The sequence below is a fragment of the Myotis daubentonii genome, chromosome 4, assembly GCF_963259705.1.
Source record: "Myotis daubentonii chromosome 4, mMyoDau2.1, whole genome shotgun sequence".
Classification (NCBI taxonomy): domain Eukaryota; kingdom Metazoa; phylum Chordata; class Mammalia; order Chiroptera; family Vespertilionidae; genus Myotis; species Myotis daubentonii.
Window position 1 is genome coordinate 50,876,847 of NC_081843.1, and position 16,490 is coordinate 50,893,336.

Consider the following 16,490-nt stretch of genomic DNA (forward strand, 5'->3'; position numbering starts at 1 on the left):
GACCTCCACTCCCCCTCCTTAACTAAATCTCTCAGCAAATACAAGGTTGAGAGGAAAGCCTCCCCCTCCTCCTGTGTTCCAGCTGACCTTCTCCGTAGACCCTGGTGCTTAGGTTTAGTCACAGCAAAGTTATGTTATCTCCTCCCGGGACCGGTTAATGTAAGACAGACCACCGGAGCCCCCAGGGAAGGGAGTCAGCTACGAAAACAAGCCTGTCCGTGTAAGAGATAAGTTATGGGTTAACTGATAACCTGGATTCCTGCTGTCCTTGGGAAATGAGTCGACTACAGACACAGGCTGTCCTTGTGAGAAATGAATTATGAGTTGGTTGTTAGACCAAATTCCTGCTTTCCAGGCCACCTGCGTGTGGTTTTTGCCTTTATAAGCTCATGCTTTGCCCTTGCTCGGGGCTCCAGTCGGCCAGCACTTCCCGCACTTCCCTCGGGTTGCTGCCTGTCTGACTGCGAGTCCCTGCGCCGCGCTTGTAATAAACGAAACCTCTTGCTTTTGCATCAAGTTCTGGTCTCCGCGCTTGACTTGGGGCTGTCGCCTCTTCCGTCGGATACACCGGGGGTCCTGGGACCCTACATTTGGGGGCTCGTCCGGGATTTGGCGACCCCCCTCAAGCGCTAGGATCGGTCTTGGAGGTAAGCAGACTCCGGAGTCGTTTGGTGTTTGTTTTGTCTTTTGTTCGTCCTTAGTTTCGGTTTTCATTTTGAAGAGGCAGGTTGCCGGCTCCGTAAGGAGTCGGCTCCTCTGGTTGAAGGGTCTTCGACCAGAAAAACTGCCACCCTGGGGGACGCCCCAGGAACGGGTGGTGACCAAGAGGTCTTGGTCACTTCTGGCGGTCCGGCGACGGGCACTCGTGTGTCCGGCCGGACCAGCATCAGGGAGGGGTATCACCCCTCAGCGGCCGTTTTGTGTCTGTTCAGATTCGTGTGGTTTCGGTGTCTCGTCGTGTCACTTTTTGTTCTTTGTGCTTGTCTTCTGCTTTTTCTCTCTGATCTAGGAAACATGGGCCAAGGAAGCAGCACCCCTCTGTCTCTTACAGTGGCGCATTGGAAAGATGTCCAGAATCGGGGATTCAACCTCTCCGTCAGCGTCAAGAAGGGTCCTTGGCAGACTTTCTGCTCATCTGACTGGCCAGCCCTAGGTGTAGGGTGGCCGGCGGATGGGACATTTGACCTATCTCTTATTTTTGCAGTAAAGAATAAAGTGTTTCAGTCGGGATCGGCGGGCCACCCGGACCAGCAGCCGTATATCGTTGTATGGCAGGACCTAGTCCAAAACCCTCCCCTTTGGTTAAAACCCTGGCTGGCGCCCGGTACCTCCCGGGTTCTCGTGGCCCGGACCCCTCCCACGAGCCAGGCAAAACCCCCTCTGGTTGACTCTCAAGCTGATCTTCTCCTCTTGGACTCCCCACCCCCTTACCCTTCTCCTCTCCAGCCGGAATCGCCGGAGAGACCAGAGCCCTTAGCACTCCCTGCTCCCCGTGCAGAGGGACCGGCCCAGGGAACTCGGAGCCAAAGGAGACGTCCCACATCCCCAGATTCAACTGATTCAATTGTGGCCTGTCCGCTTCGGCCGTACGGGCCCCCGCCCCCTCGCGGGGACGATGATGAGACGGCCCTGCTCCAGCCGCTCCAATACTGGCCCTTCTCCTCAGCGGACCTCTATAACTGGAAAACTAACCATCCTCCCTTTTCAGAAGACCCACAACGCTTAACAGGATTAGTCGAGTCCCTTATGTTCTCTCACCAGCCCACCTGGGATGACTGTCAGCAGCTACTTCAGACTCTCTTCACTACAGAAGAGAGGGAGCGGATTCTTCTGGAGGCTCGAAAGAACGCTCCCGGCCCCGACGGCCGGCCAACCCAGCTCCCCCATCTGATGGATGCAGCCTTTCCCTTGACCAGACCGGACTGGGATTTTAACACGGCAGAAGGTAGGGAGCACCTGAAGGTCTACCGCCAGACCCTAGTGGCCGGCCTCAGAGGGGCAGCACGGCGCCCCACAAATCTGGCTAAGGTAAGAGAGGTCGTCCAGGGGCCCACTGAACCGCCCTCCGTTTTTCTTGAGCGGCTGATGGAGGCGTTCAGGCGGTACACCCCCTTTGACCCCACCTCGGAGGAACAAAAAGCCTCGGTAGCCATGGCTTTCATAGGGCAGTCAGCTTTAGACATCAAAAAGAAGCTGCAGAGGCTTGAGGGGCTGCAAGACTTTACCCTCCGGGACCTAGTTAAGGAGGCAGAGAAAGTGTATCATAAGAGAGAGACTGAGGAAGAAAAGGAGCAGCGAAAAGAGAAGGAGAGGGAGGAAAGGGAAGAGAAGAGGGAGAAAAGGGAAGAGAAAAGACTAACTCGTATCTTGGCCGCAGCGATAGGAGAAAATAAGCCGCAGGAGAAAGAGAAGGGAAGGCGGGCAGGTAACCTGGGCAACAGGCCGCCGTTAGGCAAAAACCAATGTGCCTACTGCAAGGAGGAAGGGCATTGGAAGCGGGAGTGCCCGAAGAGACTAGCGAAAAAGGCGCTGGCACTTCAGGGAGATAGTGACTGAAGAGGTCGGGGCTCGGATCCCCTCCCCGAGCCTAGGGTAACTCTTAAGGTGGAGGGGAAGCCTGTTAACTTCCTGGTGGACACGGGAGCCCAGTATTCAGTTCTCAAGAAACCGCTAGGGCCGGTCTCCCAGAAGACCTCCTGGGTAATAGGGGCAACAGGAAATAAACAATACCCCTGGACCACCACCCGGACGGTGGATTTAGGCGCGGGAAGGGTGACTCATTCCTTCCTCGTAATACCAGAGTGCCCAGCCCCCCTTCTGGGGAGAGACATGTTAACTAAAATGGGGGCCCAGATCACCTTCACTCCACGAGGGCCGACCCTGACCCAACATGGGGAACCAATTACCCTCTTAACACTTCAACTCGAAGATGAACACCGGTTGTTTGAGGGCAAAGTCCAAGAGGATGGGAGGATAGCGGAATGGTTACAGCAATACCCTGAAGCTTGGGCTGAAACTGCGGGGATGGGCTTAGCTGCCGAACGGCCCCCTGTAGTAGTAGAACTTAAGTCTACCGCAACCCCGATTGCGGTGCGACAGTACCCCATGGCAAAAGAAGCCTGGAGGGGAATCAAGGTCCACATCCAACGTCTCCTACATCTAGGGGTCCTGGTCAAATGCCAATCTCCGTGGAACACTCCACTCCTCCCCGTAAAGAAACCGGGAACTGACGACTACCGGCCGGTGCAGGATCTGAGGGAGGTTAATAAGAGGGTACAGGACATACACCCCACGGTTCCCAACCCTTACAATCTCTTGAGTGCCATCCCTCCGTCTCACGTGTGGTATTCAGTTTTAGACTTAAAGGATGCCTTTTTCTGCCTACGGCTGCACCCTGCCAGTCAGAATATCTTCGCCTTCGAGTGGAGAGACCCTGACTCGGGGATGACAGGACAGCTGACCTGGACTCGGCTTCCCCAAGGATTCAAGAACTCCCCCACTATCTTCGACGAGGCCCTTCACCAAGACTTGGCTGCCTTCCGCACGGACCACCCACGCGTCACTCTTCTCCAATACGTGGACGACCTCCTCCTCGCCGGAGCCACGAAAGAGGACTGTGAGGCAGGTACCAGAGCTTTGCTCTTAGAGCTTTCTCGTTTGGGGTACAGGGCCTCAGCCAAGAAGGCGCAGATATGTCGGCGGAAGGTAACCTATTTAGGATACGCCCTAGAAGGAGGGAAGAGATGGCTCACTGAGGCCCGGAAGAGTACAGTCACCCAGATTCCTAGGCCACAGACCCCCCGACAGGTACGCGAGTTCCTGGGGACGGCCGGATTCTGCCGCCTCTGGATTCCGGGTTTTGCAACCCTGGCGGAGCCCCTCTACCCGCTGACAAAGCAAGGGAGTCCCTTCGAATGGGGGGAGGCCCATCAAAAGGCTTTTGACAATATTAAGGAGGCCCTCCTCTCTGCTCCGGCATTGGCGTTACCAGATGTAGCCAAGCCTTTCACCCTGTTTATAGACGAAAGAAAGGGGGTAGCCAGAGGGGTCCTAACTCAGACCTTAGGCCCCTGGAAGAGGCCGGTGGCCTACTTATCCAAGAGACTAGATCCTGTGGCTAGGGGGTGGCCGGGCTGTTTAAGAGCAATTGCAGCCACTGCCCTGCTTGTAAAAGATGCAGACAAGCTCACCTTAGGGCAGAAACTGACTGTAGTGGCTCCGCATGCCCTCGAGAGCATTATCCGGCAACCACCGGACCGGTGGATGTCCAATGCCCGGATGACTCACTACCAGAGCCTCCTGCTAAACGAAGATCGAGTCCACTTCGGGGCTCCGGTGGTCCTCAACCCGGCTACATTATTGCCGGAGGTGAATCCCGAGGGTAAGGAAGTTCTACACTCATGTCACGACATCCTGGCAGAAGAGACGGGACCAAGGAGAGACCTTAAGGATTCTCCCCTGGCAGGGCCTCAGCTTACCTGGTTCACAGATGGCAGTAGCTACCTCCATGAAGGTAAGAGGGTAGCGGGTGCAGCTGTAGTCGATCGAGACCGAACTATCTGGGCTAGCAGCTTGCCCGAAGGAACTTCAGCTCAGAAAGCTGAGTTGATTGCCTTAACTCAGGCCCTCAGGCTTGCAGAGGGCCGCCGAGCCAATATTTTCACTGACAGCCGTTATGCCTTTGCTACTGCTCATGTGCACGGGGCCATATACCATCAGAGAGGCCTTCTCACATCGGCGGGGAAAGAGATTAAGAATAAACAAGAGATCCTTGACCTCCTAGAGGCCGTCCATGCCCCACGGGAAGTAGCCATTATTCACTGTCCCGGCCATCAGAAAGGGACCTCAGAGACAGCCGTGGGAAACAGGAAGGCGGATGCTGAGGCAAGGCAGGCCGCCCTCGGGCCCCGGATATTCGCCCTTGCTGCTGGCCCCACGGCATTACAGTCAGGAGCCCCCCACTACACCCCAGAAGAAGAAGAAGATCTGCTTAAAAGACCAGAGAAATACCATAGGGACAAATTCGGGGTTTGGAGGACCACGGGGGAAAAAATGGTGGTACCAAGGGAAGCGGCCACCGCCTACCTCCGCCAACTACATCGCCTCACCCACCTGGGGGTCAAACACCTCTGTTCCACCAGCCGGGCAACTGGACATTATGTCAGGGGACTCAATCGCCTCGCAGAGGAAGTAGCCAAGCAATGCAAGGCGTGCCAACTGGTGAATATACACCCGTCCCAAGTCGGGGCGGGACAGAGACTGAGGGGAGACCGACCAGGAAGTTACTGGGAGGTAGATTTCACCGAGGTGAAACCTGCCCGATACGGTTACAAATATCTCCTAGTATTTGTAGATACTTTCTCAGGTTGGGTAGAAGCCTTTCCTACCAAGAGGGAGACTGCAACCGTGGTCGCCAAGAAGATCTTAGAAGACATCTTCCCCCGGTTTGGAATTCCAAAGGTAATTGGATCAGACAACGGTCCGGCCTTCGTTGCCCAGGTAAGTAAGGGAATGGCCAAGATACTAGGGGCGGATTGGAAGTTACATTGTGCTTACAGGCCCCAGAGTTCAGGCCAGGTAGAAAGGATGAACAGAACATTAAAAGAGGCTATGACTAAATTATCCTTAGAGACTGGCGTGGCAGACTGGACGGTGCTCCTTCCCTTTGCCCTTTTCCGCGCGCGAAATACTCCCGGCCCCCTAGGAGTGACCCCCTTCGAGGTCCTGTTTGGGGCCCCTCCGCCCCTGGCCACTGACCCATGGTCAATGCCCACAGATACTCACACCCCTCAATCCCTGCTCGCCAGGCTGAAGGCCCTCGAGACCGTCCAGAAGGAGGTGTGGACTCCCCTGGCTGCCCTCTACCAACCAGGAGAGCTGCAGGTCCCCCACCAGTTCCAGGTCGGAGACTTCGTCTACGTAAGACAACATCGAGCTGCTAATCTCGAGCCAAGGTGGAAAGGACCCCATTTGGTGCTACTGACAACCCCGACGGCAGTCAAGGTAGACGGCGTAGCCGCTTGGATCCACGCCTCCCACGTTAAGCGAGCACCTCCTCCAGAGGATGATGGCCACGGATGGACTGTGGAGAACACCGACAACCCTCTCAAGCTGCGGATTCGCCGCCGCCCTCATCCTCTTGCTGAGCCTGCCACTGATAAGTAGCAACCCTCATGCCCCAAAGAGACTAACCTGGAAAGTACTGTCCCCCCATACCGGGCAGACAGTTTGGTCAACCTCCAGCGTAGCCCCGCCAGGGACCTGGTGGCCAGATCTAACACCAGATCTCTGTGCTATGGCTGCCGGGAATCCTGACTGGGATATTCCCCGTGAAACTGTAGTCACTTCCCAGCGGGGACCTGAGACTCATTTCTATGATGACCCACCCTCCTGGGCTCCGGGCTGCAGCGGTACTAGAAACCGCCAAAGCCTCTCCAGAACCTCGTTCTACGTGTGCCCCAAGGATAGACAAGGGCATGATGGTAACTGTGGGTCAGAGCGAGAGTTTTTCTGTGCAACTTGGGGATGTGAGACAACTGGAACTGTACACTGGGTCCAACCGCCCCCTGAGTGGGAGCTCATCCAGGTCCAGAGGAATAAGAGCCAATCTTCTGGACATAGGGGGTGGATTAATGCGTTAAGTATCTCCTTCACCCCGATGGGGCGATCCTATGAGCTGAACAAATGGCGCTGGGGATTAACGTGGGGGCTCCGGCTATATAAAGAGCACTATGATGATGGTCTCCTTTTTAAAGTAGTCCTAGATGTACAGGAGTACAGGCCACCAGTTGCAGTAGGGCCAAATCCCGTCCTGTCTAGCCGGCAGATCCCTGAGAAAGGGGAGCCCCACGTCACAACCCCAGCACCCACAGGGACCAGCCCAGTCTCCAGAGAAAAATTGGCAGACCCCATGGACCCGGAGGCTGGCACTGGCCAGAGACTGTTAGGTCTAGTAGAGGGGGCCTATAGTTTTCTGAACATGTCCAAATCTGACCTAACTGAGTCCTGCTGGCTTTGTCTGAATACAGGGCCACCCTACTATGAGGGAATAGCCTTCCGGGGAAACTATACCAACATCACCAGTCACGATCATTGTTCATGGGGGCAGCAGGGGAAGCTGACCCTCACTGAGGTCTCAGGACAAGGCACATGTATAGGGCAAGTGCCGAGACACCGCCAGCATCTCTGCAGCGAGAGCCTAGCCCCCCCTTCCCTCCTAAACTATTACTTAGTACCCCCAACGGGGGGATGGTGGGCCTGCAGTACGGGGCTCACCCCCTGTCTGGCAGCTCAGGTCTTCAACCGCTCCCGAGATTATTGTATTCTTGTCCAGTTAGTTCCTAAGATTATGTACTACCAAGCTAATGCCTTTGAGGAAGAGTTCGACCCCTACCCTCTTTCCCATCGAGGTAAACGGGAACTCGTCTCCCTGACCTTAGCCGCTATCGTAGGCCTGGGGGTCGCGGCAGGAGTAGGGACGGGAGCAACAGCCCTCATTAAAGGCCCTACCTACACCGAGGAACTTAGGATTGCCATAGATGAGGACCTCAAACATATAGAACACTCTATTACTAAGCTTGAGGAGTCTCTAACGTCCCTGTCTGAAGTAGTCCTACAAAATAGGAGAGGACTTGATCTTCTGTTCTTAAAAGAGGGAGGGCTGTGTGCAGCTCTCAAGGAGCAATGCTGTTTCTATGCTGATCATTCAGGAGTAATAAAGGATTCCATGTCGAAACTCAGGGAAAGGTTAGAAGCTCGCAGAAGAGAGCGAGAAACCAAACAGGGCTGGTTTGAAGGATGGTTTAACAGCTCACCTTGGTTCACAACCTTAATCTCTTCCCTGATGGGGCCTATAATTATTCTTCTCCTCCTTCTAACGTTTGGGCCATGCATATTGAACCGTCTAGTCACCTTCATTCGGGACCGGATCAGTGCGGTTCAGGTAATGGTCCTCCAACAACAGTACCAGCCTGTGTCCTTAGAGGAGAATCTGTAGTTCCATGATTGAAACTCCCCACAAGAAAAGGGGGGAATGAAAGGACCAAGGCCGCTGAAACCTCCACTCCAAGGCCGCTGAGACCTCCACTCCCCCTCCTTAACTAAATCTCTCAGCAAATACAAGGTTGAGAGGAAAGCCTCCCCCTCCTCCTGTGTTCCAGCTGACCTTCTCCGTAGACCCTGGTGCTTAGGTTTAGTCACAGCAAAGTTATGTTATCTCCTCCCGGGACCGGTTAATGTAAGACAGACCACCGGAGCCCCCAGGGAAGGGAGTCAGCTACGAAAACAAGCCTGTCCGTGTAAGAGATAAGTTATGGGTTAACTGATAACCTGGATTCCTGCTGTCCTTGGGAAATGAGTCGACTACAGACACAGGCTGTCCTTGTGAGAAATGAATTATGAGTTGGTTGTTAGACCAAATTCCTGCTTTCCAGGCCACCTGCGTGTGGTTTTTGCCTTTATAAGCTCATGCTTTGCCCTTGCTCGGGGCTCCAGTCGGCCAGCACTTCCCGCACTTCCCTCGGGTTGCTGCCTGTCTGACTGCGAGTCCCTGCGCCGCGCTTGTAATAAACGAAACCTCTTGCTTTTGCATCAAGTTCTGGTCTCCGCGCTTGACTTGGGGCTGTCGCCTCTTCCGTCGGATACACCGGGGGTCCTGGGACCCTACACAGGGGCCTGGGCTTCCGGGAAGAAGGCACTCTTCTGAGCACATGGCCTCTGCCCCAACATGGAGGATCCAGGGTAGGATGGAGGGCATAGCCCTCGCCCTTTCAAAATGTTTGATAGGATTTGCCAGTGAAGGAATCTGCAGGTAGAATTTTCTTTGTGGGAAGGTTTAAAACTCCAAATTAAATGTCTTTAATAGATACAGGGCTCTTCAGGTTATCTATTTTTTCTTGAGCAAGCCTGGTAGGTTTGACTCTTTTAAGGAACATGAAAGTTTTCTTCTTTTTTAAGGTAGAAGCTGATTTCATTGACTTGAGATCTTTTTTTGTGTGTGTATGTGTTTTTTAATAGATTTCATAGCAAAAATACTCCCTGTAATTACTGCTTTAGCAGTAATTCTATCAATTTTCATAGTCTATATTTTCATTGTTATTCAGTTAAAAATTTTCCTAATTTCCCTTTGACTTCTTTTTTGACCCATGGGTTACATAAACATATGTAATTTAATTTCCAAATATTTGGGGTTTGTCCAGATAACTTCCTGTTATTGATTCCTAATTTAATTCCATTGTGGTTAGAGAACATACTGTGTAGGTCTTTTGTTACTTTATCTTGATTGTGAACAGAAATTCAAGCCCATATTTTTGGACTTGTAGCTTGTTTTTAATTTTTGTGCTATGAAAAACAATTCTTGGGTGAAGATGAATTTGGAATCTTTGCACCAATTCTTTGGTATTTTCTTAAATAAATTCCCAGAAGCAAAATTTTGAGTCAAAGAATATTTACTTCCTTTTATAGAATTTGTACATACTTCTAATCTAGGTGGCTTATTTTATGCTTTCTTTATGTTCAACAATGTGCAAATATTCCCTTCAGATCAATAATTTTTTTTCTATCACATGTTCTTAATGACTGCATATTATTTTATTAAAACACCAAATTATATTTAACAATCCTCTATTGTTGGACATTTCCACTCTTTCTAATTTGGGATGAATTTCCATAGTGCTTTAAGAAGTGATATTGTGGACCATTAATATGTGGAAGCGGATTGGCCTCATAAAAGCAGTGATTTAGGAAAATTAATCAGGAAGTGGTGCAGAGGGTAGATTTGGGTTGAGAAGGACTGAAAGTAAGAAATCTGTTCCATACTAGGATTTTAATCTAATACCACAAACATGAGGCTGTGGTGGAGACAGAGGAATGGAGATGAGTCAGGATGAGTGGAAGAAATATTAAAGCAAAGGAATCAATCACACTTAATGACTGACTCAGTGGCAATTAAAATCAGTTTCTATCTTTATTTTTTTTCAATTTCTATCTTTAAAGTGGTAGCATTTTTAGACAAAAGTGTTTCTCCATATTTATCTTTAAAATATCTATTGTCTTAACATTTGTTCTCACTTGTTAAGCAGTAATGTTTCTAATTACTCAAGAAGCATTTCTTCATAGACTATGGAAAAAAATGGGAAGATGCTTTTAAAGCAATTATATCTAAGCTATATATATAATTATGTCAATTATATATATAACACCTAAGTTATATATATAATAACTTATAAATAAACTTATAGTTTCAAACTTATAGTTTCAAAATGTTTTACCCCTTTGAATTATATCCTTACCATATAAAGAAATAGTAAATTTGAGACCTATTTCTAATTTTATTACACATTTATTGTTATCTTGCAATGTTTAAAAGCAAAACCTATTTGATCATTGACCTAGAGAAATGGGAAGTACACTATTTCATTATTGCTCACTTAATGTAAAAAAGCAATACTGTGGTAACCAAAATGTGCCTGAAGAAAGTCCAGTTTCCATTCACTTTGTGGTCTTCAGGAATTGTCTAGGTCTGTTGTATAGCTACCTTAACCACAAACTCACACAGGAGCCAGGAAGCACCAACTTTACATTTATCAATTTATGAATAATTTCTCTTACACGTTAAGTCCCATCTGCAACTTTGATGGTCTTAAGCTGTTTAAACCCTTTTATGTCTATGTGTATAGTATTGGTCATGACTACCTATTCAAATTCAAACTAAAGATATAAAAATACTATCAATTTCTCCACTACTTTCTCAATGCTCATTAACTAAGTTTCTGAAGTGAAGACATTGATGGCATTTATACTACATGTTGTAAATTTCTGTTTAGTGTTGTGTTGGCAGTCAAAAACTCTCTGATAAAATATAATGGTCTTTCAGGCAAAATAAAAATCATTCTATTTTCAATTTTTTATTAAATACTTACTATCTTGGTACCTTGGGAAAGTTACTTTCTCTAAGCAGTGAACGGTATGCTGAAGTAGAAGCCAGCTTGTGAAAGCCAGTCATAAAATGTACAGGTTTGCCTACAAGTTGCAAAACCTTTGGAGACTAATTCAGACGTGGTGGGAGTAGTTACCACAATAATGATAAATGTTACAAATAGGGCACTTTTTTTTTTTCCTCAGAGAGAACTGGTTTACCGGCTCACTGCTATCTCTAAGGCTTAGTTTCTTCATCTATAAAATAAGAAAAATAATTCCAACTTGTACTGGACACCTTTAGTTTCAGTAAACAGAACCTCTCTGCTAGTTTAACTAGAAAAGGAATTTGCTAGACCGTCTTAAATGCCCTACAGAATTGTAGGGGAGATTGATAAAAATAGGTTATAGTTTGAGCTCTCAACAAATTTGAGAGTCACATCACAAAACCGGGCCACTGAAGGCACTACTGTCTCTTCTGTGTTCAGGAAGCTATCTTTTCACTTGGGAAGCTGCAATGGTTGCCTGTCCATGCCTCTACCGTGATCAGGAAAGCTACTGCAGGCAAACCAGAGACCTCCACACTACCTCTACCCCCCTCTTGCTTTCTGGATATTTCAAAAAAGTACGATATCTAATTGGCAGAAACTAATTCATAACCAGAACTATAGATGCATAAGCGGCTCAGACATGTAATGTTTATTTGGAGTGGTCTTTTGTCCAGATAAAAAATCAGGGATTCCATTGCCATAGATATTTTTGTAAGGGGTGAGAACAGCTATTGGAAAACTAGCAGTCTGCTATAGACCATCCATTTCCATTCCTGAGATCTGTGATTTCCCAAGCAGAGAACAATTCACACCCTACCTAAGAGGTATGATCTCAAAGTTCCATCCAGATATTAACCCAACTAAAAGACCAAATATCTGAGTGACTACCTGTGTTCAGGTACTTCAGGAAGTGACAGGTAAGTTATTCCTCCCTGCCCAGCACACACACACACACACACACACACACACACACACACACACACATCACTAATGGAGTAGAAACAGGCTGTACTCTGTGCAGCCTCTTTTCAACCTAACAGTGGTGTTTATTAGTTGTATTATATCCACTCATAAAAAACATGTTTGATTCTTAACCCCTGGTACCTCAGAATGTGATCTTTGCAGACAGGATCTTTACAGAGGTAATTAAGTTAAAATGAGGTCATTAGAATGAACCCTAATCCAATGGGACTAGTACCCTTATGAGGACAGGAGATTAGAACATAGTTATGCACACAGGGAGATTGTCATGTGCAGATGAAGGCAGAGATCAAAGTGATGCATCCACAAGCCAAGTAATGTAAAGGCTGCCAATGAACCACCAGATTCTCCCTCTCAAAAGAAACCAAACCTGCCAACACCTTAATCTCAGACTTTTAGCCTCTACAACTGTAAGACAATAAAGTTCTGTTGTTTAAACCACCCGGTTTGTGGTACTTTGTTACAGCAGCTATACCGTCCCTTAAAATAAGGGTCTTGAATGGTAGGGCAACACCCTTAATCTGACCTATGCAGTTGGCTTGATTCTTGTTGTCTAGTCCAGAATGCTTGGAGATAGTTAGGGCCACCAAGGTCCTTCAGAGCAAATTCTTAGCATTACTTCAGTGTGGAGGTACAGACCCATTGAATTTTTCAACACTGTAAGGCACAAAATTATTAGGCTCACAAATATTTTAGATTCTCTGCAACAGTTGAAATTCTCTGCTACCATTTTAGATTTTCTGTTATTTCCTTGGCAGAGATAATATTCCTTTCATTTCTCTTTGTAGACAGACTAGATCTAGATTTAGTTTATCTTTTTCTTGTAAAGCTTTACTGAACGTTGCAGAAGCAGCCAACCTACCCCATTATGAACTTTTTCAATGATTTAACAGGCTTGATCAAAATGTAATCTCTCTTCTAAAGGCAATCATTTCTCAACTGATTTGCCACTGAATATAAGGGTTTCCAGTTTTCCACACTACTATATCTATCCTTATTATCTGCAGTTTGAACTGTTAAGTCAAGGAAACATACATGAATATCCTTTACACAGTGACCCACTTTTAAATGTTTTTATTGGTCAGAGTTCACTTGCAGAGAACAGAATCCATTTTAGCTAGTTTAATCAGAAAGGGATTTAGTACAGGTTTTGTTATGGTTTAGAGAGCCATTTGGAGTACTGGGAAATAATCAAGGAATCCTTTGAGAATAGTTCAACAGAGTGGGGCCACCAATGCTGACACTCCTATAGCTACTGGGAAACCACCAAGGCCATAGCAATCTTGAGCTAGGGTCAGGGACTGGGAAACAAACCTGTGGTAGAATTACAGAAGCAGCAAAAGCATGACTTATACCTTGCAAATCTCTTACAAGTACATCTGATTAAGAGGATCCAAGTCAATTCAGAGCTCTAGCTATCAGTGTGTGGGAAATGTCTGTTTTTCTGAACTATGACGTGCCCAGCTAAAAATTAGGGGTTCTATTTCTGTGAGAGAAAAAGGGGGAAGGAGATAAAGAACAGCAAGTAGTTACATTGTGAAGGTAAATGTATTAGGATTATTTCTGACATAGAGCAGGCCCTTAAAAATTGACACATTTATAGAAACATAATACAAGTTCCCTCTTTAAGAGAGAAAATGTGAAATCAGAAATATAGGATCGGTTTCATACAAGGCAAACTATACCACAATCACTTTGCGCTTTTGCTTATTCAAGTGCAATACACTGTTCTCTGAGCTGGAATAATTATAAGTGTAACCTTCTGGTTAACAAAGTTCATTCTCTGGAGGAGTAATTGACCTTAAAAATGAAAGGTCCTGATCTAATTGAATCCTCTTGTATTTTATTCTTATTCAAGTGATTTTACGTCCCCATGTCCTCTGATACCCATGCTCCAAGGAAGTAAGGGCTCTCAGATGTGCATCAAGTCTGATTTTATCTCGTTAAACATTTCAGTCTTAAATCTAGATTTGTAAAATATGCTTTAGAGGAGAGGTCAGCATTGTGGGTCACACAGTGTTTGTGCAGTTTCTCAATCATGACGTTGTAGTGTGACAGTCCGTAGAGTAATCAGTGCTCTTCTGTTGCAACAAAACTTTATTTACAGAAAAGGTTAGGGGCCTAATTTGGAGTGTGAGTTGTCATTTGCTGATGCTTGTTTTAAATAATTGCATGAAATGAAAAATAAAACAAATCCTTCATCAGAAGTACCTTGCTGACCTCTGAAGATATGAACTCTAGTTGGCCCATTCTCTTTCCCTTGCACATGTAGAGTCCTTTCTTTCGCACATACACTCAACCTAACTTCCAGGGTTTGAGACACTTTACGGTCATATAATGTTGTTCTTCTGAACACTTATGGCTCTAAACACATTACATTTCTTTAACTTCAATAACTGTCTTCAGAAGGAGACAGCGAGTTACTACCAACTGTGCTCCGCCACACGTGAAGTAACCTATATGTTCTTCTGGGGGCTGGATTCACCTACAAATTCCTGATATCTTTCACATACCATGGGTACCATGACTAGCATGACTTCCCACACAGGACAGAAAGTCTGTTGCCCCTGACAGGACATTAGCTTTATGAAAGGTAGAATAGCATAGTGACCAAGAGCACAGGGTTCATATCTGACCATTGCCATTCATTAGGCATGTGACCTTAGGATAACTACCTAACCTTTCTATACTTTAGTTTCCTAATATGCAGGATAGGGGATCATGGTAATACCTACTTAGAGCAGTGCCTGGACTATTCCATAGGTGCTATCTACAACAGAGCATTTGGCCTCCATTTTCATCTGAATATTTTGATATATGAACAATAGGTAAAAGTTGAGTTTTGTAGCAGGCACTGGGGGAAGGGGGTCCCTCAGCCCAGCCTGTGCCCTCTCGCAGTCCGGGAGCCCTAAGGGATGTCCGACTGAAGGCTTAGGCCAGCCATGGGCAAACTACGGCCCGCGGGCCGGATCCGGCCTGTTTGAAATGAATAAAACTAAAAATGCAGTTTGGCCTTAAGGAAACTCATTTAAACACAGCCTTGGGTGTTTGTGATATTTGTAACAACAAAAGACCGTACCCTTTTATGTAATGATGTTTACTTTGAATTTATATTAGTTCACACAAACACTCCGTCCATGCTTTTGTTCCGGCCCTCCGGTCCAGTTTAAGAATCCATTGTGGCCCTTGAGTCAAAAAGTTTGCCCACCCCTGTCTTAGGCAGTCGGACATCCTTAGCACTGCCGCGGTGGCAGAAGAGGCTCCTGCCACTGCCACTGTGCTCACCAGGGCTTCTGGCTGAGCGGTGCTCCCCCTGTGGGAGCGCACTGACCACCAGGAGACAGCTCCTGTTTTTAGCATCTGCCCCCTGGTGGTCAGTGCGCATCATAGCGGCAGCTCATTCTGCCTTTCAGTTGATTTTGCATATTAGCCTTTTATAATATAGGATTCTGACATATGTATAAATGGCCTCACCCAGAAAGTTGCTCAGGCTAGGTGCAGAAGCTGCCCAGGAATGCAGGAATTCCCGTTGTCTCCACATTGCCAAAGCTGAAAATTTTCAGGTCCTCCTTCCTTAGAACTGAGTCTAGGACATCCTGTCCCAACACCCCCACCCTTTCCCTGGCTGCAGGCCCATTGCTGGATAAAACAAAGGGAGAAAGTGTGGCAAGGGAAAAGGAGCCCTCTATTTCCCAAAGGCTCTTTCATCCTAAACGAGAGAAAAATCAACTCAAATTGACTTGAAAAACAACAACAACATTTATTTGGTTATATAAATAAAAGGTTCAGAATTAAATTCAGCTTTGGAATTGGCTGGGGCCACTTTATAAACTGCCCCAGTTTCAGCAGGTTTCCTACAGCAGGTATTTCATCCGTATTTGCTGAATTGAATTAAAGCTATGAATTTTTCTGAGTCAAATGCTCTGTGTTAAATTTGTCATAGTCCCTGGTTTTGATTATAGAGATTTTATTTTAAATTTATTTTTATTAATGGTAATATTTATTGATATTTTAAATATTTTATTAATATTTTCAGTATGCAATAATTAGTTTTCTTTTTGATCAGAATTTGGGGACAAATTTTTTTATTTTTATTTTTTTTAGTTTTTAAGTATTTGGGGATATTTGTGCATGTGTGTTTTTGTTTCTAGATTTATTATCTCTTGGTCAGAAATTATGGATATATTATTTCTGTGTTTTGAATTTTTTTCCTGCTTTTCTTCTTGGAAACTCTTTAGATTTGTTAATATATTTAGTCTGATTAGAGTCAGAACTTGTCAGAGAAGCTAAATGAGTTTTGTCTCTTTAGGGTGATTTTTCCATACAGTTGGTCAAATACATTACAAATCTCTTTTGTAGTTAAACTCTGGATGAAAAGTTTATTTCTCCATATTAACATTATTTGGAGGGGGGACCTGTCTGTTGTCCTCTATGCTATAGTTACACTGTGATTATAATAATAATAACGCATCCTTATGGAGTTGTTATCAGGATTAAATGAATCAATATGTGTAAAATGCTTAGCACAGTGCTTGGTCCATAGTA

General features: G+C 46.6%; 1 protein-coding gene across 1 annotated transcript; it reads left to right on the forward strand.

Moving 5' to 3' along the window:
• The first annotated feature begins 435 nt into the window (after positions 1-435).
• On the forward strand, positions 436-6,165 carry LOC132233833 (uncharacterized). The gene is given in 1 exon segment (XM_059695083.1): positions 436-6,165. A coding segment is annotated over 1 exon segment (5,151 nt). The 5' UTR covers positions 436-1,014.
• Positions 6,166-16,490: the final 10,325 nt, after the last annotated feature.